A 27,043-nucleotide genomic window follows, 5' to 3' on the forward strand; every position below is an offset into this window, starting at 1 on the left:
TGATATTTGCTGTGGGCTTGTTGTATATGACCTTTATTATGTTGAATTAGGTTCCCTCTGTGCCCACTTTCTGAAGAGTTTTTATCATAAATGGTGTTGAATTTTGTCAAAAGCTTTTTCTGCATCTATTGAGATGATCATATGGGTTTTTTTCTTCAATATGTTAATATGTTGTATCACATTGATTGAGTTGCGTATATTGAAGAATCCTTGCATCCCCGGGATAAATCCCACTTGATCATGGTGTATGATCCTTTTAATGTGTTGTTGCATTCTGTTTGCTAGTATTTTGTTGAGGATTTTTGCATCTATATTCATCAGTGATATTGGTCTGTAATTTTCTTTTTTTGTAGTATCTTTGTCTGGTTTTGGTATCAGGGTGATGGTTGGCCTCGTAGAATGAGTTTGGGAGTGTTCCTTCCTCTGCAATTCTTTGGAAAAGTTTGAGAAGGATAGGTCTTCTCTAAATATTTGATAGAATTCACCTGTGAAGTCATCTGGTCCTGGACTTTTGTTTGTTGGAAGATTTTTTTTAAAATTTATTTATTTATTTTTGGCTGTTTTGGGTCTTCGTTTCTGTGAGAGGGCTTTCTCTAGTTGTGGCAAGCGGGGGCCACTCTTCATCGCGGTGCGTGGGCCTCTCACTGTCACGGCCTCTCTTGTTGCGGAGCACAGGCTCCAGACGCGCAGGCTCAGTAATCGTGGCTCACGGGCCCAGTTGCTCCATGGCATGTGGGATCTTCCCAGACCAGGGCTCGAACCTGTGTCCCCTGCATTGGCAGGCAGATTCTCAACCACTGCGCCACCAGGGAAGCCCTGTTGGAAGTTTTTTTTTTTTTTTTTTAATTTTATTTATTTATTTTATTTATGGCTGTGTTGGGTCTTCGTTTCTGTGCGAGGGCTTTCTCTAGTTGCGGCAAGCGGGGGCCACCCTTCATCGCGGTGCGCGGGCCTCTCACTATCGTGGCCTCTCCTGTTGCGGAGCACAAGCTCCGGACGCGCAGGCTCAGTAATTGTGGCTCACGGGCCCAGCTGCTCCGCGGCATGTGGGATCTTCCCAGACCAGGGCTCGAACCCGTGTCCCCTGCATTGGCAGGCAGACTCTCAACCACTGCGCCACCAGGGAAGCCCCCTGTTGGAAGATTTTTAATCACAGTTTCAATTTCATTACTTGTGATTGGTCTGTTCATTTTTTCTATTTCTTCCTGGTTCAGTCTTGGAAGGTTACACATTTCTAAGAATTTGTCCATTTCTTCCAGGTTGTCCACTTTATTGGCATAGAGTTGCTTGTAGTAGTCTCTTATGATGCTTTGTATTTCTGCGGTGTCCATTGTAACTTCTCCTTTTTCATTTCTAATGTTATTGATTTGAGTCATCTCCCTCTTTTTCTTGATGAGTCTGGCTAAATGTTTATCAATTTTGTTTATCTTCTCAAAGAACCAGCTTTTAGTTTTATTGATCCTTGCTATTGTTTTCTTTGTTTCTCTTTCCTTTATTTCTGCTCTGATCTTTACGATTTCTTTCCCTCTACTAACTTTGGGTTTTGTTTGTTCTTCTTTCTCTAGTTCCTTTAGGTGTAAGGTTAGATTGTTTATTTGAGATTTTTCTTGTTTCTTGAGGTGGGCTTGTATTGCTATAAACTTCCCTCTTAGAACTGCTTTTGCTGCATCCCATAGGTTTTGGATCATTGTATTTTCGTTGTCGTTTGTTTCTAGGTATTTTTTGATTTCCCCTTTGAGTTCTTCAGTGATCTCTTAGTTATTTAGTAACCTATTGTTTAGCCTCCACATGTTTGTGTTTTTTACGTTTTTTTCCCTGTAATTTATTTCTAATCTCATAGCATTGTGGTCGGAAAAGATGCTTGATATGATTTCAATTTTCTTAAATTTACCAAGGCTTGATTTGTGACCCAAAATGTGATCTATCCTGGAGAATGTTCCATGTGCGCTTGAGAAGAAAGTGTAATCTCCTGTTTTCAGATGGAATGTCCCATAAATATCAATTAAATCTATCTGGTCTATTGTGTCATTTAAAGCTTGTGTTTCCTTATTAATCTTGTGTCTGGATGATCTGTCCATTGGTTTAAGTGAGGTGTTAAAGTCCCCCACTGTTATTGTGTTACTGTTGATTTCCTCTTTTATAGCTGTTAGCATTTGCCTTATGTATTGAGTTGCTCCTATGTTGGGTGCATATATGTTTATAATTGTTATATCTTCTTCTTGGATTGATCCCTTGATTATTATGTAGTGTCTTTTCTTGTCTCTTGTAACATTCTTTATTGTAAAGTCTATTTTGTCTGATACGAATATTGCTACTCCAGCTTTCTTTTGATTTCCATTTGCATGGAATATCTTTTTCCATCCCTTCACTTTCAGTCTGTATGTGTCCCTAGGTCTGAAGTGGGTCTCTTGTAGACAGCATATATATGGGTCTTGTTTTTGTATCCATTCTGCAAGCCTGTGTCTTTTGGTTGGAGCATTTAATCCATTCACATGTAAGGTAATTATCGATATATTCCTATTACCATTTTCTTAATTATTTTGGGTTTGTTTTTGTAGGTCCTTTTCTTCTGTGTTTCCCACTTAGAGAAGTTCCTTTAGCATTTGTTGTAGAGCTGGTTTGGTTGTGCTGAATTCTTTTAGCTTTTGCTTCTCCGTCAATCTGAATGAGATCCTTGCTGGGTAGAGTAATCTTGGTTGTAGGTTCTTCCCTTTCATCACTTTAAATATATCATGCCACTCCCTTCTGGCTTGTAGGGTTTCTGCTAAGGAATCAGCTGTTAACCTTATGGGGATTCCTTTGTATGTTATTTGTCGGTTTTCCCTTGTTGCTTTTAAGAATTTTTCTTTGTCTTTAATTTTTGTCAATTTGATTACTATGTGTCTCGGCATGTTTCTCCTTGGGTTTATCCTACCTGGGACTCTCTGCGCTTCCTGGACTTGGCTGGCTATTTCCTTTCCCATGTTAGGGAAGTTTTTAACTATAATCTCTTCAAATATTTTCTCGGTCCCTTCCCTCTCTCTTTTCCTTCTGGGACCCCTAGAATGCTAATGTTGGTGCGTTCAGTGTTGTCACAGAGGTCTCTTAGGCTGTCTTCATTTCTTTTCATTCTTTTTTCCTTTATTCTGTTCTGCGGTAGTGAATTCCACCCTTCTGTCTTCCAGGTCACTTATCCATTCTTCTGCCTCAGTTGTTCTGCTGTTGATTCTAGTGTATTTTTCATTTCAGTTATTGTATTGTTCATCTCTGGTTGTTTGTTCTTTAATTCTTCTAGGTGTTCGTTCTTTAATTCTTCTAGGTCTTTGTTAAACAGGTCTTGCATCTACTCGATCTTTGCCTCCATTCTTTTTCCAAGGTCCTGGATCATCTTCACTGTCATTATTCTGAATTCTTTTTCTGGAAGGTTGCCTATCTCCACTTCATTTAGTTGTTTTTCTGGGTTTTTATCTTGTTCCTTCATCTGGTAAAAAGTCCTCTGCCTTTTCATTTTGTCTATCTTTCTGTGAGTGTGGTTTACATTCCACAGGCTGCAGGATTGTAGTTCTTCTTGCTTCTACTCTCTGCCCTCTGGTGGATGAGGCTATCTAAGAGGCTTGTGCAGGCTTCCTGATGGGAGGGACTGGTGGTGGGTAGAGTTGGGTGTTGCTCTGGTGGGCAGAGCTCAGTAAAACTTTAATCCGCTTGTCTGCTGATGGGTAGGGCTGAGTTCCCTCCCTGTTGGTTTGGCCTGAGGCAACCTAGCACTGGAACCTACAGACTCTTTGGTGGGGCTAATGGCCGACTCTTGGGAGGGCTAACGCCAAGGAGTACTTCCCAGAACTGCTGCCAGTGTCCTTGTCCCTGGGGTGAGCCACAGTCGCCCCCCTAGCCTCTGCAGGAGACCCTCTAACACTAGCATGTAGGTCTGGTTCAGTCTCCTATGGGGTCACTGCTCCTTTCCCCGGGTCCTGATGCACACACTACTTTGTGTGTGCCCTCCAAGAGTGGAGTCTCTGTTTCCCCCAGTCCTGTCGAAGTTCTGCAGTCAAATCCCGCCAGCCTTCAAAGTCTAATTCTGTGGGAATTCCTCCTCCTGTTTCCAGACCCCCAGGTTGGGAAGCATGACGTGGGGCTAAGAACCTTCAGTCCCGTGGGTGGGCTTCTGTGGTATAATTGTTCTCCATTTTGTGAGTCACCCACCCAGCGGTTATCAGATTTGATTTTATTGTGATTGGGCCACTCCTACCATCTCATTGTGGCTTCTCCTTTGTCTTTGGACGAGGGTTATCTTTTTTGGTGAGTTCCAGTGTCTTCCTATCAATGATTGTTCAGCAGTTAGTTGTGATTCCGGTGCTCTTGCAAGAGGGATGAGCGTACGTCCTTCTACTCTGCCATCTTCTCAGGAAATTTTTAGAAGACATCCATTTTACAACATATGCTTGATATGTAGCTGTTTCTCACCTCCCCACTGCCACTCCAAGAGGAGAGGGCAGGCGGGCGGATTGGTGGCGCTGCACACTGGCAGCCCGTGGCCCTGCTGGCCCAGGCTCGGCCGGCCGCTCCACCCCACTGCCATTGCCTCCGCCGCCACAGTGTGTGTCTGGTTCTTTTTTATAGTTGCTGTCTCTTTAATGAAATACTCATTTTGTTCATGCATAATTTTCCTGATTTCATTAGTTGTCTGTCTATCTTTGTTCTCTTTTAGTTCTTTTTTTTTTTTTGTCAACTACCTCTCCAATTGTTAGTGCCTGGCATGGTGGAAGGGAAGACTTTCACTAATCAGCTCAGCCTGAGGTTTCAGGACCTCTCAAACATACTTTGAGGATGTGTCTTCTCTGAGCTTGTGCAGGTGCTTTTAGTTGTCTCATATTCTCTGAGCAGCTTGTCCCTGTTTCTCCTCAGAGCTTGCAATCTGTTGCTCCTCCTGACATCTGCCTTTGTAACTGCAGCTCTAATGTGCTGTGGTGATTGCATATGTTTTCAGTGGGTTCCAAACAAGGCTGCCAGTCCTATCAGTGCTCTGAGTCAGGTGAGACAGAAACTAGTCCCTCAGGCAGTGCCCAGCCTAGCCATGACATTGGCTGCATGGTCCACTCTTGTTTCTGTCCAGAGGGAAGATCCCCAGTGTGGGAAATTTCCTCTGTGTTGAGCCCTGCTGGGTCAGATAGGGCAGGGACAGATGGGTACACAAAACTACATATTTTCCTTTCCCTTTTGCTGGAATCCCTTCTGGTTGTTGTTGTGTTGTTGTTGTTTCTGGGTGCTGTAACTTCTCAACTGGTCTCTAGAATTGTTGCAAAGGTATTCTGGTCTGTATAGTGTTAACTCGGTGTCTGTGGAAAACTGAGGGCCTAAAGCTTCCTTGTACTCTATCTTGCTGATGTCATGCTCTCTTTTTTCTTTTTTTAAAGTGTTGGGGTTTTTTTTGAGAAAGATGTACTGGGAAAAATAAGAAGTTTATAATGCTCTTGGGAGGGATTGGTATTTGTTTTATTTTTTTTTCCCCCACAGGATCCTTAATTTCCCTCCTGATTTCTTTATTTCCTTCTTTTCCTTCACTGCAGTGTCTCCAGCAGGGTATTGCCTCTTCTCTATATATCTGATTCTTCCCCAAAAGCACTGCTTCTCTGAGGCTGTCAAGTCTCTTCCTTGTAGTTAAGTGCTTGAACTATCAAAGTTGTGACCTGTGTTCATTATTTTGGCATTTTGTTGTACTTTCTTTCTGTGGCTGATTTTGTTTGTTTCATCCAAGTCTTCCATGCCCCTTGATTTTTTTTTTTTTTTTCCCCCAGAGTCTCTTGGTTCTCTTCTCCCTCTCTTTATTCACAGGCTTGCAGAATTTAACTTGTTTGTTTACTTAGAGGTAATTTGAAGATTGTAGTAGCCTGCTTCTTAGTAATGCTAAAGATCTGGGTCATATGTGATTCTATTTATTCTCTTTCCTGATTATATGGTTTTTCTACAAGGCTGTGTGGTGTCACCATTTTCTTCTGGACCTTGAAGTCAGCCTCATATTGCTTTTTAATATGGGTAAAAAGACAACCATTGTTTATATTACTGTGGCTCACCTCCATGAGCCACAGTAGACTATCAGGTTCCTGCTTCATCCAGGCTGTGCTGTTTTCTGCAGGTTCTTGAGCAGGCTAGAGTGGAAATCCCCCGGTTTACCTTCAGCATCGTGCAGTTCTCTTTTGAACCCTTTCCACCCAACCTCACTGAGGAGATGAGCAAAAGAGTAAGTGAATGGGTTCTGCTAGATGATCTATTTGACCTATTATAATCTCCCCCCATTAAGGACGGTAATACATACTTCATTAAGTTTACTGTATACTTCTCTAAATTTTTTCTATATGTATTAATATATTACCATTTTCATTTTTATAAAAATGGGAATCAGACTTATATACTGTTTTGCAACTTTGTTTTTTCCTTTAACAGTGTAACTTACACATCTGTTCATAACACTGTATAATCTTATTTCCCTTGTGTTGCATAGTTTTCCATTGTATGATATACCTGTTTTCAGCATTTGCACTTTATAAATTTTTGCTATTCCAAATAATGATGCAGTGAAATCCCTGTATACAAATCCTTGTACATTTGGCAAGTGTTTGTGTTAAGAAATTCCTTGAAAGGAATTATCCCATGTTTTGACTCATGATTTCTTTAGATTTGACTTAATTTTCTTTCTACATCCACCTCCTTACTATATTCTGTTGTTTTTCTTATAGATGAGGATCAAGTGGATGGAGATGTCAACTGTCTATGCTGGGCCATTTAGCAAAAATTGTAACCTTAGAGCTCTGAAGAGGCTGTTTAAGAGTTTTGGTCCAGTCCGGTCAGTGACTCTTATTCTTGAAACCCATCAGGTAATGAGACAAGAAAACTTTTTTTTTGACCTTCTAATCTAGTGTGGGAAATTCAGATGCCTTCTAGGGTCCTTCAAGTATTAGTGATTTGAGCTTGATTGTCACCAACTGGAATGTGAGACATGCTCTGTCTCTTGGGAACAGTGTTGCCCCATAAGAATGTGTGCCCCATATTGCCAGATCTTCTGATTTTTTTGTTTTGAGAATCGAGAAATCTGCCAATTTTCATATTGTTGGCTCCAATTTTCTTAAATATTATGTAAGCCAGACAAAAAATATGTCTAGTGGTTTAATGTAGTTTATGGGCTTCATGCTTGTGACTTCAGCTTTAAATGATAAAATGCCCTTTCAAAAACAGCAGTAGCTTCCATGTGCCGGGAAGTCTGTAAGGCTTAAATCCAAAGTAGGCTCGTAGCTGGGTTAAGATACTAGAGGAGCAGGGCTTTTTTTTGTTGTTGCTGTTAGCTCTCCAGTCTCTTGGAGTAAGTTTTGTTTATTAGTTTGTTATTTACATAAAAACCCTATAAAGAGTGTAATTATTTTTACTTTTTAAGAAATAATACTTGTATATGGTTTTAAAAATTCATACTTTTTAAAAGGATGTAATGAGTAAGCCTCTATCTTCATGGTCATAGCAGGAAGTCAGATAAAGACTAAAGTTACTATATGAAGCAATAACAACATTATAAGCACTATGAGACAGGAAGCCATGAAAAGAATTGAAAATAAAAACTTTTAACAGAATATCTGTAGAATGATATATAATAACTGGTAACAATGAAGGCCTCCAGGGAGAGAGGAACTAGGTGACTGGGAACAGGGGTTAGGGGAAGACTTTTCACTGTAAATTTTTTTGTACCTTTAGAATTTCGATATAGGCAACTATTAATCTGGTGCATTAAACTATTATGTGTAATAGCTAATAATATAACTAATAACTATTAGGTTTAGTAACTATTAAAGTGAAGCAAAAATTAAAGTCTCCAAATCGATCTAACTGCAGAATCCTAGATGTTTAAAATGTGCTTTCCCCAAATCTTTTATTGTCTTTCCTACACCTAAAAACAGAAATAAAAAGATCATCCCTGGGAACATAGACTGAGGGATGGGAAAGGGTATTCAAGGGACTGTAACTCCTTCCTGTAAGTCGTCTTGTCTTTTTTTTTTCTTTCTTTCTTTTTGTAAAGTATACATAAAATTTGCCTTTTAAACCATTTTTACGTATAGTTCAGTGTTATTAAGTACATTCTCTCTAGAACTTTTTCATCATCCCATACTGAAACTCTGTACCCTTTAAACAGTAACTCTCCAGTCCCCTTTCTCCCAGGCCTGTTAACTACTATTGTATTTCCTGTCTTATAAATTTGACTACTCTATGTATATCATATAAGTGGAATCCTACAATATTTGTCCTTTTGTGTCTGGCTTATTTCACTTAGCATAATGTCTTCAGGGTTCACCCATGATGTAGTATGTATCAGAATTTCATTTCTTTTCAAGGCTGAATTATATTCCATTGTATGATTATACCACATTTTGTTTATCCATTCATCCATCGATGAACATTTGGATTGTTTCCACGTTTTAGCCATTCTGAATAATGCTACTGTGAAATGAACATGGATGTACAAGTATTTGTTTGAGTCCCTGTTTTCAGTTCTTTTGGGTGATATACACAGATGTGGAATTTCTGGGTTAAATGATAATTCATTTCATTTTTTGAGGAACTGCCATACTGTTTTCTATAGCAGCTGCACCATTTTACATTCCCACCCGCAATGCCAAGGGTTCCAACTTCTCCATATTCCAGCTGACACTTGGGGGTTTTTTGTGTTTTTTGTGTTTTTTTTGGTCTTTTTTTGTTGTTTGTTTGTTTTTGTTTTTGGCTGCGTCCCATGTAGGATCTTAGTTCCCCGACCAGGGAACGAACCCGTGCCCCCTGCATTGGAAGCTAGGGGATCCTAACCACTGGACTGCCAGGAATTCCCCTGACACTTGGTTTTTTTGTTGTTGTTTTTGGTTTGGGGGGCATTTTTTGTTTTGATAGTAGCCATCCTAATGGATGTGAAGTATTAATAGTATCTCGTGGTTTTGACTTGCAAGCTCCCTAATGATTAGTGATGTTGAGCATTTCTTTGTATGCTTATTGGCCATTGGTGTATCTTCTTTGGAGAAATGTCTATGCAAGTCCTTTGCCTATATTTTAATTGGGTTGATTTTTTTGTGTTGAGTTTTAGGAGTTCTCTGTATATTTTAGATATGAATCCTTCAGTAGATATGTGATTTGCAAATATTTTCTCCCATTCTTTCTGCTGCCTTTTGACATTGTTGGTGGTTGTTCTTTGATACACTTTTTAATTTTGATAAAGTTTAACTTCTCATATTTTTTTTGTTGCCTGTGCCTTTGGTGTCATATTCAGGAAATCATTGCCAAATCCAATAAAATGAAGCTTTTCTATGGGAGCACTTTAATCTCCATAATGATGCTGTGGCTCAGACCATCACATAGATTTAGATACTCTGGTGTTAATCAAGTGCAATTTGAAGATGCAAATCCAGTGGAAGAACTTAACCTCCCCAAGCCTGTAGGAAAGCTGCTTGTCTAAAATTAAGCTAATAAGGCAAATGGGAATCTCTACCTGTGACTTGCAGCGGTAACTTTAGTGATTAATAATAAATGGTATGAACAGCAAGTTGGGTAGTAAAGAATTTGTTAGTGCTTTCCCCATACCACCCAGGGAGAGAAGGCTTCAATTTTAAGTGACAAGATTATTTTCTGAGAGAAACCAAGCCCTGAACCATGATGATTCCACTTAAAATTGATGGTCTGTGATCACTATCTAGCCCAGCACAGCAAGAACATCCATTCAGGTGGCTCTGGCCACTGTAGTTTAGGTGGGCCCCGTTCCTAGCCCCGTCTATGGCAGTTTGAGCCTGGAAAGCAAAAGTAAGGAAATCTTGATTTTTCTGCAGCCACATCTCTGTATACAATACGAAATCCTGGAAGGTGCCCAGCTGGCCATAGAGTCTTCGGATGGCATCCTGGTAGAAGGTACCTGCATCAAGGTAGGGTTGCCAGAGAAAGCATAAAGTAGTATACTTCACTCAATCCTGTATTTTCAGTACTTGTATTTACTCAAGCCTGTATTTACAGCACCCTAAGACATAACAGCTTAGACAAGCACCCTCGAGAGGCTTAAGACACAAGATTTTCTGTTATGGAAAGCCTTTAGCCAAGGCCGGCATTCTTATAGTGGTGACCTAAGACATGATAGCTTTTCATTTTTGTCAAAATCAGCCTGGGCTACATCTTCCATGTACTCTTTATCACTACTTAGACCCCAAATGGTTTGTTCAGGGTGGTTTTTTTTGTGGTTGCCCTTTAGCTTTCAGGGGAATCAAATGGTATTTTGATGTTTCTTATGCAATTAAACAATTTCATTGGTGTAGAAGGCAGAGAACTGATTGCAGTTGGTGGGGGAGAGAAGGAAAGGGAAGAGAGTATTATTTACACAAAAATATTTACATTTTGTATTTATTTATCTATTACTTAAGTTTCTACCGTAGTCCTTTGGGGCAGTTATCATTAGCTTCCTTGTATAGATAAGGAAGCTGCAGAATTAAGCTACTTGCTAGTATGTAACAGGCCTGGGGTTTGAAGTGGTGACTTTTCTACCATTAATGCCATCTTTCCTTGGTTAGGTGCAGAGGCCTGTGACAGAGCTCACCCTTGATTGTGACATCCTTGTGAATGAGCTGGAACAAGATTCTGAGAACCAAGGTACTATATACCTGTCTGGAGTGAGTGAAACCTTCAAGGAACACCTGTTGCAACAGTCCAGCCTCTTCCTGGGCCTGGAAGCTGTGATCTTGCCTAAAGATCTTAAAAATGGAAAGCAGAAAAAATACTGTTTCTTGAGTAAGTCTATGCCATCGAATATAGCCTTGGGGAAGGAGATTAGAGATGGTGGTAACATGAGGTCAGAGAAAGGAAATGGTCAACAAGTAGTCCCTCCTGGGCTGGACCAGGTCAACATCTCCTGATTTTGTCCTTCTCCCCTGGCTCTGGATGGGCTCCAGCTAGGATGGTGATCAGGTTTTTTGTTTTTGTTTTTGTTTTGGTTTTGGTCCTTAATAACAGGAGTGGGGTATTCCTGTTTTCAGGATTCAAAACTTTTGGCAGTGCCCAGAGGGCCCTTGGCATTCTCACAGGCAAGAACTGGAAGCTGAAAGGCAGGCATGCCCTAACGCCCAGGCACCTCCATTCATGGCTCAGGGGCTTACCTCCTGAATCAAGGCCCCCAGGGCTTCGTGTCATACCTCCCCCCTCGGAGCAGGAGACCTTGCAGGTGAGTGATTAAAAGTATCCTGGGGTTAGGGGGGAAAGGTAGCTAGCTACCTTGGTTTGCTGGCTCTGGTGGTTGGCCTTCTGATGTTTATGGAAATTAGGCAGGATGGTCCTGCTCAAGTGACACTTAAGCCTTCAATCTTTTTTTTCCTGCCCTGCCACTAGTCTTACTTCACTCTCCAGTGTCTTCCAGCCCTGGACACACCTTTCTTTCTCCAAGATCTCTCATACTTTTGCCCCCTCCAAACTTGCTAAAATCAGGTTTTCCAGGTGTCTCTCCAAGGGACTTTGAGGGGTTAATACAGGAAGTTGGAGAGCTGGACAAGTCTTTAGTGATCTAGGGTTTCCTGAAGTGTAGTACATACATACACAATATGATTTTTGGTGGTCATAGATGGACCTCTTTTTTTCACTTTTATTGTTATGAACTTGTTTTTCTAACATTCATTAAAGTATGCAGCCACCACATTGAACGTGTGATTTCATGGATAGTATTACTTAGACGAAGCTACGGAAGAAATTGACTCACTTTAAAGAAAACCATTAGGGAATATGCAACAGAAGGGTGAAGACAGAAGGTGAATGGTTTAAGTTTGGGAAGCCCTGCCGTAGTCTAATGTCCCACACTTAGCAGATGAGAAATAGACACCAGAGCTAGTGAGTGACTTTGCCCAGGTCACAGAGATACTTAATGTCAGAGGCCAGACTAGAGCTCTCCTTAGTGATTTGGTTTCCCTAACTCAGGACCCTAAACTGACTTGGAGGTCTGGGGATGCTGGAGTGGACAGGGAACCCTGCAGTATAGACTCTGGCTTCAGACTGAGGATTTGTACAGAGCCTTTCCTGGGAGCCTGAGGAGGAATGTTGCAGTCCCTCCAAAGGTCAGCGGTGGGTACTCTGACTGAGTGTCAACACCTGGCTTTGATTCTAGATGGTGAAGGTGGACCACCCAAAGATAGCAGCCTGGCGCTGGGGCAGGAAGATAGGAAAGCTCTACCACAGCCTGTGCCCAGGCACCCTCTGCCTCATCCTGCTGCCAGGAACTGAGAGGTAAGGACTGAAGGGTTGCCCCTTCATGATTCTGACCTCTGGACTCTCTGGACTTAAGCTTTTCTTGGAGAAAAGCCTTTTGTTGACGTCCAGGCACATAAACGAAAACTGAAATGAATCATCTCTTAACTCTCACAGTTCTAAGAGAGAGGTACTGTATCCCCATTTTACTCATATTTGCTCTTATAACTACACTTAGTGGTCCCTCAGGGAGACAGCTCATCCCAGTTTAAAGGCAGAGGTCTTAGGTCCTGCAGCCTCTCTGGAACAAGAGCCACTTGAGTAAAAATGGTCAGGAAGTTCTAGGGCAAGGCCCAGGCTTAGATGTGACTAGAACCTACCTTTCCCACATATCAGGAGTGTGTTCCTGCCTTCCCTGCCCTTGCCCCCTTTACCATTTCTGTTAACTTTTAAGAGATAGGGCCTGTTTTGCTGTTTCTAAGCCTGAGGAATACTGGAGCAGGACTCTGGGTCCAGTCCCAGCTGTATCACCTATCTCTGCTGACAAGTAGTGGCCAAGCCACTTTCCCACTGTGGATCTCAATTTCCCTTTGGTAAAATGAGGGATTTGGAGTAAATCAGTAATTTTCAAACGTTTGAAACTATAAAACCCTTTCTTTAAAAGAAAAATTGATGTTAAATCTTTACTAAGGCATAAAGATGAGCAATTCTGAAATGGATGAGTAGGTATATGAATGAATGTGTATGCTGGGAGAGGAGAGAAAGAGGGAAAGAGGGCTTTTTTTGAAAAAAGCACAGTTTGAAAATCACTGGATTGTATTATTTCTAAAGTCCCTTAAAATTCTGACATTCTAGGATTCTTTCACAGGCCCAAGGTCCCAGGTGGCAAAACATGAATGCCTCAGGCCTTGAAGCCTGGATCAGAAGTTAACTTCCTATCATAAAATTCTTCTGACATGTATTAGGGCCACTAGTGAAACAGGCTACCTGCTGGGCAGCTTGAGAGAATTACTGTCTCTGAGAAACAGAAATAAGTACTAGGTTTTACAGCAAAAAAAAAAAAAAAAAACTTAGACTGATACACTTCAAACAGGCTTATGGGTAGACCTAACAGCAAGAGGTTTAAAAGTGACCAAAAACTGCCAAAGAAAGAAAAAAGAAAGCTCTTTGTTTAAGAGCTTGGACCCTGAGAGGCAAACTTGCCTGCATAAAACTTCTCAGAGCCAGTGTATGGAGGTAGGGGTAAAATAGGGGTTTTCGTGTACCAAGTGGAATACTTAGCTTGTAGTTCCCCATTGTGTAGGTAAACTAAGCCAAGAGAGGGCCAAAGCTTTCTTCTTCCAGAAATAGCTGGGATGTTCTCAGGGGATGAGGGCTTAGAGGAGGGAGCATTGGGTCAAGGAGCAAAAAAGGCTTAGGTTCTGACTGAGGCAGAGGTCCTAAGGCATGTTTGACAAGTCAGGAGAAAACTCTGGAAATAGCAAATCATGTAGTAACAAAACCTGCTGTTATTCCTTTGTTTTAAAAGTTGCACTCTGATTTCCATAGCCATAATGATCAAACCCAGCAGCAGGAGCATGTATTTCCCCAGACTATAAGCTTGCTGTGTGACTGACTTCTCTGGGCCTCATCTGTGCAGCTGTCTCCATGATGCCAGCAGATAACACTTGGGAAAGGGTAAAAGTGGCTCAGGAAGAAGGAGTAGCAAGGAGAGTAGAAGGTTTCCTCGTGCTGGGAGCCTGACTCAGCTCTTAATCCTTATACTTCTGGTGACTGCTAAAATTAATACTGAAAACATTAATAATTGCTATAATTCATCAAACCCTTAATGTGTCAAGTGCTGCTAAGTGCTTTTATATGCAGTTTTGGTTAAGGTTGTTGAATCTCCATTTAACAAGATGAGAAAAAGGCTCAGATTAAGCAACTTGCCTAAGGTCACCCAGCTAGTAAGTTGAAGAAACTGAGTCTTAGTTTGAGATCATTCACCCTTAGTTGAGATGTGCCTCACATCTGTTAAGTGGCAGAGCTATGATTTGATTCTAGGCATCTGGGACTAGTCAATATTCTTTCCATTGGACCATTTTCAGCAGGCAGCTTTCCATAAGCTGTCTCCCTGCCTGCCCCCTGCCCCATGGCACATACGCATATCAAAAAAAAAACCTTTTTCCTCTACCTTAGTTTATAACCATTCATTCAACCCTGTCGACAAAAACTATCTTTACTCCTCATCTGTTGCAGCACTCATGGATCGCTCTCTGGCCTAGGACTGATGGGAATAAAAGATGAAGAGGAAAGCAACAGCCCAAACAAGTGTTTGTGAGTCTGCCCACCATTTTCCATGTGCCATTTCTTAATCCCTCGTGGGCAATAGCAGAGAATTTGGTCAGGCTGCAGGCACTCCAGAGGCTGCCAGACCTCTATATAGTAGACAGTCTGTGGAAACATTGTACCAGCTTAAGGAGTCTAGTCCATTTATATGAAATGTACAAATTTTCAATAAATGCCTAAAATTCAGACATTCCTCATCTTAAGACAAGGTGAGGGGAGGAAACCAGTTTGTACTTTTTGTGTCAGTGGGTTTATACACAGGTATTACAGCAGGTGCTTATTTCATGTAGCGCTCCTATTAAATGGTATACCGTATATAGGTAAGGAAACCAGGAGGAGTGACTTCTCTGTGGAGAAAACCCAGGTATTACGTAGTTTGTCAAAGTGGTAACATCTGTGAAGCAAATTTCTGTAAGGCAAACTGTTTTCTATTAATGGCTTTTATAACACTGAAGGAAAAAGATAGGCTGACTGCGAATCTGGCAGGTCCACCAGAGCAAAGTTGAAGACTGACTCTTGTAGCTTTTAACCAATCCAGGAAGCCCCCTTTCAATTCAGTTTTCAGGAATGCTTCCTTCCTTTTGGAGTGAGACTGCAGTGTTACCCTTTACCAACAGGTGCCTCCATCACACCAGAGCTCCCCCTTAGAAGCTTTAATTTCAGTAAAAGCCTTTGCTTTTTTTTTTTTATCAACTCTCAAATTGTCAACATTCTGTATTGGAAAGGACATGGGCACAGGCACACACAGTTCCAAAACAGAGGTATTAGCTGCCCTCCAGAAAAGATGAATTAATCTGGCATGTAGTATGTATCATTACAAAAAATCTTGTAAATTTCTCTCTACACTGGGACCCTGCAATTCCACTTCTAGAGTAATATCCTCAAAAACATGTATGGAGGAGATGTCATGGGGTTATTCAGTGGAATTCTAGGTAGCTATTTTTAAAAATTATGTGTGTGTGCACGCACATGTGTGTGTAAATAAAATCTCTAGTGAAAGAGATCTGCAAGAAGCAGCAGTAGACCTCTGGATCCAAACTGCTAGACTCTGAATTCCAGCTTTCCTACTTTTTAGTTAGGTGAGCTTGAATTACTGTAAATTATTTAACATCTCTGTGCTTGGTACATAATAATGGTATACATCTTATAGGATTGTTGTGAAGATGAGATTGTGCATTTATAGTATATTATAGGTTGTATAAAGCATGGAGAGTTACAGGATAATCTGTATAGTTTGAGTAGAAAAAAACTATACAAAGATGTGCACAGCCTTGGAACAAAACCTGGAAGGCTATATACCAAAATATGAACAGTATTTGTCTCTGGCTGGTGGGATTGACAGATTTGATTTTACCAAATGCTCTTCTGTATATAGGCCGGTTTTTTTTTTTTTAAATCAGCATATATTGCTTTCATAGTTAGAAAAAAATAATTAAAATAACTCTCAAGGTTGGGCATTTGAGGCAGTGTTTAATCCTTTAAATGCAACTTCTATAAGATCTGGAAGTTGGGAACCAGGAGCCAGAACTGAAGCTCTTGATTTTGGATGAAGTTCCCCTGTAAAGAGCGAAGTTCCCCAGGTATACTGCTGACATCAGCTGCAAGACCTTGAGAACATCTTGAAACAATGTTGGCTGGATTCTTTCCCCCTGCAGCTGAGCTCCAAAGCTGTGGGAGTTTAGCTGCTGTTTACCTCTTGAGACTCCAGTCCTGAGACACAAAACAAGTGTCTGTCTAGGTTGGCACTTCAGCTGTGCTCCTGGGCCAGTCACTTAACCTTGTTTGAGTCCATTTCTGCAGCTGTATAAAATGAGGATGTATCTACTTTTAAGGATTATTATGAATATTTAAAGATTCAGTTTGTGGAAAATGACCAAATAGTGGGATATGTATGAATTATTTGCCCTCTCTGAGCCTGTTTCCTCATTTTGTTTTTTATTTTTTTAATTTTGGCCATGCCACTCAGCTTGCCAGTTCCCCGACCAGGGCTTGAACCCCGGCTACAGCCGTGAAAGCATGGAATCCTAACCACTAGACCACCAGGGAGCTCCCTTCAGTTTCCTCATTTTAAAGATGGCAACATTAGTACCTACTTCATAAGGTTGTTGTGAGAATTAAATTTGGGAAAGCCTACATTTTATTGAGGATCATCTTCCAACTGCACATTCACAGAGCAGATGAAGGTTCCCTGTGCCAAGAGCACTCCCTTTGCTCCTGGGAACAGCCAAGGCCATTCCTTTTCCTGGGTGGGTGGGGGTGGAAGTTTCCCCACAGGCCCCCAGCTCTAGAACTCTACAGAGATAGGCCTGGACCATAAGGTCTCTGAGGCCCCGGTCTGCACACACTGTTCTTTCAGCTGATGCTCCCACCTTTTGGAAGGCAAAGCTGCCAACTTGGCCTCTTGCAAAACACACATTCCATTCATAAGTGCGTTTGTGCATTTTTCCTCCCACACCCTTCTAGGCAGCCAATGCAGAGCTGCCAAGACAGCTGCAGGAGCAGCTTCTCATTTGGGGGGGAAAGGCAACTTGAAGGGTTTTCACAGAACACTTGGCTTAGGCTTTGAACGTATTACTCCCCAACTTTCTGGCCTCCTCACCCGTAGTGGGGTTGTTTAGTAGGACACTCAGCCGTGTCATTTTCATTGCCTTTTGTCGCCCTTTTTGTAAATTCTCTTCCCTATTATAAAGGAAATCCATTAATGGAAACTTGAAAAATCTAGAAAAGTTAAAACCATATCTAATCCCACCAGTCAATGACTGCCCCTGTTTTACAATCTTCTATCATACTTTTTCCATTATTCAAAAGCAGTTTTTAATAGCTGCATAATATTCCAACATGTTGATGCGTGCCATAATTTCTAAAACAGTCCCCTATGGTTGGCACTAAGTTGTTCCCAAATGATGCTGCCAATCATATCCTTGCACATACATCTTTGGCAGATAATTATTTCTTGAGGAAAAATTCCTAGAAGTGAAATTACTGGGCTTTTTAAAAAAGTATGAACACTGAAGGATTTTTTAATTCCAGGAAAGTTTTTACCTTGTGTTTGCTAGCATCGATTTGTTTCAAATCTTTGTTAATTTGACAGATTAAAAAAGTTTTTCATTATAGGTTTAATTTCTGTTTATTTGAATACCCTTTAGATTGTCATCTGCTATTTTTTCCAGAAGGTTTTGGCCAATTGTTTTTCTTTAGAGAGTTGTCCGTATCCTTTGCTCATGTTTCTGTTGTCTTTTCCATAATGAATTTTCCATTCTGAATTTTTAAGGTCTCTTTACACATTAAGTATAGTGTCCATTTGTCAATTATTGCAAAAATGTTTCTAGTTTTTTAAGGTAGTAAGTATTAGAAGTTTGTTCTTGTCTTTCATTTTTTTCTATTTGCTTTTATGCTTAAAACATTTTGACTGATCCAGAGATCAACTTAATACTCATTGATAATATATATTACATACATATATTGTTTTTTTTAATGATTTTTTACACATATACCTTATTCCTCCTGGAACTTATTTTGACATATGTAACTTTCCCCCAAATATTTAGATTTTATCCAATTATCTATCTTTACTCAGTAAAGGAGGCTGCATTATTTATTATGTAAGTCTGTGTATACAAGAGCCTTGTGTCTATGTGTTCTTCTGTCTTGTCTTAACACTAGTACCATTTTATTTTGTAGCTCTGTATTGTAATAAACTAGCAATTTCAGCAGCACCACCCCAGATAAACATGGGCCCATAGAGTCCTCATCAGCATGGATTAAAGAACACTATGCCGAGTTAGGTGCTCTGCTGCTTCCTGCATTGCTGCCATATTCCACTACGACTTTCTTAGCACCCCTAAGGTAAGAAGAGAACCAAGGTTGGAATATTACATAGGAAGAATGTTAAACCCACATAAGAGCCTTATGGCTTTCATAAGACAGGGCATCCTTGGAAGTCATAGCAAAGGAAAGGAAGTGGGAGAGGTTAGGCTGGCTCTCTTGCCTTAACTTCCCAGGCAGACTAACTCTTTAGGACCTAGGTCAAAATCCAGAGCTAAAGAATGACTTCCAGAGCTAACCCAGCCATGTGCTTTGGCAGCTGGATTTGGGAGGAAGGAAGAGGCCAGTGCTGAGTTGACTACTGTTCTCCTCTGAACCCTCAGCGCTACCTTCAGTATACCATTCCACATACTGTTATGCTTATCTGGTGATAGTGTGAATTAATTGCTTATCCCTCATCTAGTCAAAAATTGGATTTTAGCCATACAGCACCATGACAACACTTTGAATAGCTCCATGTTCTATATAAGCACTCAAATCAGTAAACTTCACTTTATTATTCCCCACACCTCTATTTGTAAGGCCTTGGCTGGGCTCAGTAACTCAGAAGAGCCAAAAAAGACACAAGCCCAAGAGCCAACTGGGAAAATTAGTACATGTTTTGAAGGTTTACTTTTTTAAGTGAGGAAAAAGTCACCCCCTAGATTTCCTTCCAGCCTCCATCTGATGCTGACCTTGGTAATATGAGAAGAAAAGAAAAATTCCAGTTCATTGAGGAAACCTTATAACCCTCTCCTAGCTAGAAAGAGGAGGTAGTCATGACTCCTAAGCCCTTTCCAACTGAAAAGAAAAATAAAAGCACATCTCATGCCACCACTGTACTTATTTTTAGGAGATACCTATATGAGGCTGGCTGGGAATCTTTGGGAAGGCCACTAGGGCCTGCATCAAAGGCCCTACTTGGCCTTTAAGATGGCTAGCCAATAGCTTTCCTGAGCATAAACAATAACTAGACAGAAAATACAATTAAAGGAAGCTAAGATGTACCACAATTAGACTTCCGGAATGTAAGAGCCAGATGGAGCCATCAGGGATCATGGTAGTCTAAGCCCCCCATCCTCCCAATTTGGCACAGCGGGAAGTTGAGCCCCCAAGAGGGGCAGTGACTTGTGAAGGGTTGTGTGTGACCATGCCAACCTTCTCTGGATTCCCTGCATTACTCACCTAACAGCCTTTTGGAAACCTTAAACTTACGTGTCTTAGGTGCTTTATAAATCACAGAAGTTCTTCTAAATCCTATCATCACTGATAGAAGTAAGTCTCTTGATTTTGCAGATAACTAAAAGGAAACGCAGAATTTAACTTGCCAAAGGTCACAGAGCAGTAGCACTTGACAGTTTTCATCTTGCCTCCTTTGCCTTAATCACTGCCAACCTAATAGATGTAGGAGCCAACCATTTAGAACAGTGTTCACTTTTTATTCTTCAAGGGAATTGACGTCAGCTGCTAAGGTAAGACTGTTTAGGTAGTGGCCCTGTGAGGACTCATTTGCTTCTTGCCTACGAGTCCTGGGACTCCAAAAGCCATTAAGCTTGGTGAGTGGGAGGTCAACAATCCATGTTTGTAGCTGGGGATCCTGTACCATCCGGATTATTTTACAGAGCACAGGATTCGCCATCCAGTATGTTGGTGGAAGAGGCTCCTGGTGGGTAAAGCTCACCCCAGAATGAAGTCACTGTTTTTTTGTTTTTGTTTTTTGCAGAATTGTCAATAGTCAAGTAAACAAATTTATTAAGTCCAACAGCAGGTTACCTTCCAAGTAAAAAAGTGACAATAATGTGTGTAACAAGTTAATAAAAATATTCAAGGAGTCATCTGGAGAGTGCAACAGTGCAGAGAATAAAAATCAAAGTATTGACTTTTGTCAACAAATTTGTACAACTTCAAGAAACAAACACTGGTCACAAACCAAGAGGAATCCACAAAGGTGGAGGGTCACGTGAGTAGTGGACTCATCACCTCAGCGGGTTAAGGCAGGGTATCTTATTTGTAGGACCAATTTATCCAAGCCCCATTTGCCTATTGCTTCAAATTCCCCCTTTGAAACCTAGAATCATATTCATTAGTGCAACAGATAAGAGCAATTAATAACAGACTCGGGGGCTGGGACCAGGGTCAGAGGGTAGAGACTTCTGCCAGAATAAATGTGTGTTGGGAATAAAACCACAGCAGCTGCTGAATGGCTTCCTTTGGCAATATCCAAGATTTGTGTTGAAAGTTTCTACTAGGGAAGGTGGGTGGTGGAAGAGCAGGCTCAGTTTCCAGGAAGAGAAATAGGGAGGAGGATGTGATGCCCTAGCACCTGAATCAGAAGCAGAATCTGATGGTTACTCAATTTTGTCTTTCAATGAGGAAAAACACCTGCAGATCCTCACTGTAAGGCAGTGCCAGTCAAGGTGAACCTGGATATATGCTATAATTACAGCTTAGCAAAGGAGTAAACTCTGAAGGGGAAGTGGGTGGGAACCCCTCTATATGAATCAGAAAACAGACTGTGGATTAAGAGGAAGATCAATGTCATGTGTTCTCAAATGAGTCCCAATTAACACTTTAATGACTTAATAGTCCTTTTAGTCCATCTTCTTTAAACAAGATACTGCTGGAGTCCCCCAAGGAAGACCCTGTCAATTACCAAGATGTTCAGGTCATCACTAACCAAACATAAGACAGATATGGCAAAGCGGGCTACTACGGCAAAACAGCAGCTTTCTTCCAGCCCTTATAATTGTGTAATTGGGTCTACCTTTGGGCTTCACTGCACTGAAGACTTTACTTTAAATGCGGCAAACCAAACACAGTCCTAAATACAGATCTTCTGTTTTGTTTTTTAAACTTATACCAGGTCCTTATCCCAGTAATTTCCTACCGTTGTTTAAATTTGGCATGGTATAGTATATGAGGCCATCGTGTGAACTGTGGAGTCCCACACCCTGCAGGCTCCAGCACTGAGGACTGAATTTTGCCACCAGTCCTTGGGAGATCCGTACTGTTTAAAAGACCAAAAATAATGTGTGACTTAATCTTTCTTCCTTTCCAAGAAGGCTAGTTTGTGCCTTCCTTAGGGAAGTTTAATTTGAAAACACTGCCTTGTACGTTTTCTATTGGATTTCCTTGGGCCTGAGGGCTTGGTTGAAATTTGGATCTTTACCCAGCTCTAGATTTTTTTTCTTATCAGAAGGGTAGAAATGGGATCTTGGACCCAACTCACACATGTGAGCACATCTGGCAGGGAGAACTGCTGAGACAACTAGCTGAAGCACAGCAAAGTGTCATTACAGGAGGCAGGGCTAAGAATGATACATTCAAATTTGGCAGGGATAGGGGAAGAGCAGTTCAATGAAGCACACTTCATCTCATACAGCTTTCTAATCAATTGCTAAAGAAATACCACAGAAGCTCACACACAAAACCACTGCCAAAAATCAAGCAATTTCCCAACATATTCAGTTTGTTGTGGCCACTCTGATATCTGCCTATTTTCAAAATGGCATCCACATCCTGCCCCTCTCCACACCACCACACCACTCTGGTGTCATATTGTTAAAGTGAAGGGTGCACTGGCTTACTTGAGGGGCATGCATTGACCTGTGCAACACAATTACTGCTCACTCATTAAGCAGCAAACCTATCTCTAGCAGAAGAACAGGGACCTTTTATTTCCCACAAGTGCAACTGCAAACCCTACACACACACACTACCTTGGATCCCTTTGCAGAAAACTGCTTTTCATGAGAAAGTTAAGCATTGGCCCAGGCTACTGCAGAAGCTTGAATTCCTTGCATTAAGAACTCAAACCTGGAAGGAAACTCCCTCCCTGACCATTCGCTTTTCAGGCTTCTAATTTGCATTTTTGCAACAAATAGACCATTAAATATATCACCCAAAATAATTGTTTTAATGGTTCTTTTGTTGAGGAAGCTGAAGAGCTGAATTAAAACAAAAAAACAAAAAACCACCCATCATAGCACACCTAATGCATGGAATCATGCCTTCTTACAGGCTGGGGAAAGAATCCAGTTCCTCCAGAGTCCTCAGGATATTCAGCATCTACCTCTTTTGTGCCCTTCTCTCCATACACCCTTCTGATCTGAGACAGAAAAAGCCTTACCTGGCTAGGAGCAGCCTGCCTTTACCCTTATTCAACCTCTACCCGATCCAGAATTGGGAAAAACTGGGGGTTGCACACTGACTGGATGAAAAGGCAGTCTTGTTAACACCTCAGTCTAGGTGCCCTGACTACAGTTGAGCCACAGAACCTGCTAGGACCTCTAGAAACTCTTTATACAGGGATCTTGTGTCTTAGGCTAGAACAAAGCCAGACATCTGGACTGGGACCCTCGTCAGCTTTCCAGCAGTATTGCCAACCTACTGTGGCTGACTTTAAAGTTTCCCATCCATCCCTCTAAGAAGGGGCAACTGTCAGGGTTAGGATTCAAAAAAGAAAATCTAACTTCAAATATGTTCCCTATTGTCAATACCAATTTTAGAAAAACATCGACTGCAGAAACTCCTTAAATCATTTTTGTAAATATGGGAGCCCAGAGCCATAGGCTACTAATAAAGGAACTCAAAATAAGTGATTCCTGCCCAGGCTGAGAAACATATACCTGGGAGGGAGATGGGGGTAAGTTGGGGGAGAAAACTCCAAATGTTTAATAGACAAACTCTTCATTACCTCAAGAGTGTAAATATTTTTTTATTTAAAAGATTCCCTTTTCAATCTGTTCCAAAGTGTTGGAAGCTGAACAGTACAAGTTCCTGCCACCCACCCTTCCAGTACAGTTTTATGAGGACACTTTTTTTTTTAATGGAAAAATAACAAGAGGACCCTCTACTGAAACCAGGTAGGACCAGAGTCAGCTCCTGTGTGGCAGTTTGGCCAAAGCTGGCCTTATGGAGCGAGCACGCAGAGGAGTCTGGGGAACTGGGACTCCCTCTTGTGAGGAAAAGGCTGAGAAAATTAATCTTCTCTTTAATGAAAATGGTCCAAATTCTGATTCAAAAGCCTCCATTATGATGTTCCCTGGCACTCTTCTTATACTATATATATTGAAGGCTCCCTTTTATAGCCAGTTTTAGCAGGCAAAGAAACAAAGAAATATAGATACATATATGTGTATATATATATATTTTATATAGGTAAAATATATACATATCTTATATATGTATATATACATATTTGGGGGTAGGAAAAGGAGAGGTGGGTCATGTAAACCTAAACAGTCATCACATTACCCCAAATGAGCCTGACATTAACAAAGAAGAAAATAAATAACTTCTGGGGGTTAAGTGACAACATGGGTGCAGCAAGAAGGGAAAGGGCACACGTTTTAACTATTAAATACATTTTTATATTTGTTTGGCAGAGTTCAAGCCAGCCCAGGCTTCTGCACTTGCCAGACAAGTAAGCTGATGATACTCAATTTAAAAAAAAAAAAAAAAAAAAAAAAAAATTCAAGCAGAGCTCCATACCACAGTTTTCCTTCAAGTCAGTTGGCCGGCAGGCACAGTTTTCTGACCACCAGGAACAGAAACTTTGGCTCCAAGGCAAATGAAAAAAAAAAAAAGTATTTCCACTTACAACGTGAAAATACAGAAAGTTCATCAAAGAAAGAAAACTATCAAAGTCTACTTCCAGCAAAACTGAGGTAGCACTGCTTTCTCTGCATTCAATGCTTAAGTGGTTCTCAGTACAATGTGTTCTAAAAAAACCGCTCACTTGACTGACAGGTGCAGCATGTTGATGGATAAACTCAACATGAAATGCAATAGGTCAAAGAAGGAATGAGCAAGAAGTGAGGAAAATAAGGGTTTCAGATAAATTAGCTTAAAAGGGGGTTGTCACCAGACTACAAATGCTCTTGGCTGGCCTTGGCTCTCCAAGAGCTTTAAATCGCCTGGGAATTAATGCAATGTGGTTAACAGTTAACACTGCTATTCAACTCTGTGTAAATCTTTAAAAATAATTATTACAACCTAAATTCAACGATGTAAACAGCACTACACACAGTACAGACCTGCCCTGAAAAACAAGAATATGCAAAACTGAGATCTGGCACTGTATCGTTTTGTAATGATAATTCAACCTAACTGTCCCATTCCCCCGCTCCCTGCTCTACACCCTCCCCCACCCCCCCCAAAAAATCTAATTTGTGCAAGAAGTGGCAGGCTTATTCTATCTGAAGGCTTCAAAAAAAAAAAGATACACAACATGTAGCCAGGTTCAAATATTTTGGGGGACCCTCCCCCCAAAAAAGAAATAACCAAAATAACCAAAAAGTGAAGAAAGTGCCTAAAACATGATACAGCATTTTAGAGCCCTTTCAGATACAAGGCAGAGAAAGGTGTAAAGTAGAAAATATCCGGATCTTCAGTAATTTCCAGAAAGGTCCAATTCCTTGGTTGGCTGCAGGGCAGCGGGCAGATCCTTGCTGCTGCTCCTGAGACAGAGCCACTAAGTCTGCTCCTCGGGACATAAGCCCTCGGGCCCTGAGCTGAGTGCACCTCTCCCTTCCCCTTCTCTTTTCCTTCGCTCCATTTCCCACTCCACAAAGGTATCAAAGAGACTTGGCCAGGCCTCATCTTCACTGTAGTTGCTGAGGTCAGGGCCAATCACCTGAGTGAAGTTAAGGAACATGTTCCAAGTGTCCCTGGAGATGCCCTTGATCCCCGAGGGGTTCTCTGTTAGGAAGTTTAGCCACTGGTCCAATACTGGAGGATTGTTCTGGGTAAAGACTAGTTTCCACAGGGCAATGGCTATTTCCCGATGCAGTGACCGCTGCCCTTCTTCAGAGTCCAGACCGAACTGAAATGTAAACCGGTAGAGATCCTTGAATTTATCCTCTTGTTTGGCTTCTGTTAAGAGGCTAGGGAACCGTGCACAGATCCCATCAATGCTGTCTGCACTTATTGCTTTGCAGCCATCAAAAAACTCCTTCCTGCAACAGGAAGGAGGGGGCACAATTAATAATTGTAAACGGTATCATTTACTGAGAGGCAATATAGTATCATAATTAAGAGGGTAGCTGTGAGGCTGTCTGGATTTGAATGCCAACTCCTCCGCTAACTGTAGTCCTATTTCTTCATCTGCCAAATGGTGAGAATACTACCTTACTTCATAGGGTTCTGGTGAGGACTAAACAAGTTAATATGTCAGCTGCTTCTAATAGTGCCTGGCACATGGTAGACAGCTGATGATGGTTCATTCATTCATCTATTCATCTTTCCAAAGCTAAACTCAAAGTCTCCTGCTCCATGCTCTGTTTCCCATTCTGCAACAGTGATTCAGCTGTAGACTCTCCTCCAAGATGGGGAGTCTCTTCCTGTTTTCCTTTTGATTCTCTAGGGGTTGTTTGTTTTTGGAATATTTTTGGTGACTGCCAAGGGAAATTTTTGGAGCCAAAGATTCTGGATGAACCTGGGTAACTCTGCCACCAGAGATCAAAGTTCTGTTATTAAAAAACAAAAATTGAGTATGTATTTTTAACATCTATATAACACTTTTAGTTTACAACATGGTCTCACATTGATCATCTTCTCGGAGATTTCTGCAACTGCTGAAGATAGAACGTCTGAGGTCTGTCGAGTAACCTACCCAGGGACTAAAAATTTTATCGAGGGATTCTCAAAGTCAATTCTTCTTACTTACTTATAACCCAGTGCTCTGGAAACCACACCTTGCAGTGACCCTGCCATGTTGTCTCCCACAAACAACCTCTACAGGGATGCATGACCATGACAATGTACACAACTACTGGTTGATAACTAGGGCCAGCTGTCCTTGTTGGCGCATAGGCTGGCTAAGGGTAATGTGCGGAGAGCTAGAAGGGGCAACTGGCTTCATGCAGTTACTGAAGCACATCCCCAGTGGCACTCACTATACTGGCACTCAATGCCTAACACATGATAGGTGTACAATAAATACCAAGTGAGGAAGTGAGTGAATTGACAAGTACAGGAGTGAAAGAAAAGATAAAAGTCAAACAGCAGTGGGGTGGGGCAGCAGCTTGGCAACATGGATTATTCCTCATTTAACTTCAGGCAAGGAGGGTTGCTGCCCAGTTCTTCAGAGGCTGAATAGCTTTAGAGAAATTGGTCAGAAAAAGAAAATAAGATTTACCCAAAACCCTATGAAGCCAACCCAGTTCTATCCTAGCTGGGCACCACTGCTCAATGGTGCTCTCTTTCCTCCTCTGATCACCTGGTGACATGAAGTATTTGTGACTAACCTGGTGAATTTGCACATGGTAGCAGCCTGGAACTTCCAAGCCAAGAGCAGCACTCGAAATTCCGTGGGGTCCACACATAGGTCATTGCAAAAGCGCTCCATGCCTTCCTCCAAAATTGCATCCTCCCGCTCATCCTTATAGCGCCTGAACAGTTCTTCCAACCTCTGCAAGGAAGACTCCTCGGCATTTGACCTGGGCTCCCTCCCAGCATCTCCTGAGGATGTTGGCAGCTGGCAGGTCTCAGTAGCAGCCTCTGCCTTCTTGGTCCCATTGACAAGGATATCCCCACCTGGCTTGCCACAGGCTGGCAGCTGTTCCTCACGGTGGCCTGCACCCCGCCTCCCGTGTGACTTGCAGCTGGGGTCACGGTCTCCATTCTTGCTACCCAGAGTTGATGAGGGATTCTTGCACTTGGTGACACACTGGCCCATGATGCTGGTGGCCTGGCCTCTAGA

At 41.5% G+C, this 27,043-nt stretch overlaps 2 protein-coding genes across 10 annotated transcripts in view; one reads left to right on the forward strand and one right to left on the reverse strand.

Annotated features, from left to right (window-relative positions):
* The window catches only part of REXO5 (RNA exonuclease 5), an 80,877-nt gene that overhangs the window by 28,939 nt on the left and 24,895 nt on the right, over positions 1 to 27,043 (forward strand). For 6 of the 9 annotated variants that reach the window (XM_059897955.1, XM_059897947.1, XM_059897948.1 and 3 more), the window contains 7 exons: positions 6,110 to 6,214; positions 6,711 to 6,848; positions 9,822 to 9,914; positions 10,551 to 10,767; positions 11,013 to 11,197; positions 12,128 to 12,246; positions 14,446 to 14,523. In XM_059897955.1, coding sequence (XP_059753938.1) covers positions 6,110 to 6,214; positions 6,711 to 6,848; positions 9,822 to 9,914; positions 10,551 to 10,767; positions 11,013 to 11,197; positions 12,128 to 12,246; positions 14,446 to 14,523 — 935 coding nt within the window. Of the gene's footprint in view, positions 1 to 6,109; positions 6,215 to 6,710; positions 6,849 to 9,821; positions 9,915 to 10,550; positions 10,768 to 11,012; positions 11,198 to 12,127; positions 12,247 to 14,445; positions 14,759 to 27,043 lie in introns of those variants that run through there. The other 3 variants (XM_059897951.1, XM_059897954.1, XM_059897952.1) reach the window with 3 other exon arrangements.
* On the reverse strand, positions 24,530 to 27,019 carry DCUN1D3 (defective in cullin neddylation 1 domain containing 3). The gene is made up of 2 exons (XM_059897977.1): positions 26,589 to 27,019; positions 24,530 to 25,298 (listed from the first exon to the last, which is right to left on the reverse strand). The coding sequence occupies exons 1-2, from the start codon at positions 27,017 to 27,019 to the stop codon at positions 24,815 to 24,817; spliced, it is 915 nt and encodes a 304-aa protein (XP_059753960.1). The 3' UTR covers positions 24,530 to 24,814.

Source organism: Balaenoptera ricei, chromosome 15, assembly GCF_028023285.1.
Source record: "Balaenoptera ricei isolate mBalRic1 chromosome 15, mBalRic1.hap2, whole genome shotgun sequence".
NCBI lineage: Eukaryota > Metazoa > Chordata > Mammalia > Artiodactyla > Balaenopteridae > Balaenoptera > Balaenoptera ricei.

What these genes read in the sequence shown, in the direction of transcription:
- DCUN1D3 (XM_059897977.1), bottom strand. Translation starts at nt 27,019, where the DNA reads ATGGGCCAGTGTGTCACCAAGTGCAAGAATCCCTCATCAACTCTGGGT. An exon ending in ACCATGTGCAAATTCACCAG is followed by an intron (nt 25,299 to 26,588) that starts GTTAGTCACAAA and finishes TTCCTGTTGCAG; the next exon opens with GAAGGAGTTTTTTGATGGCT.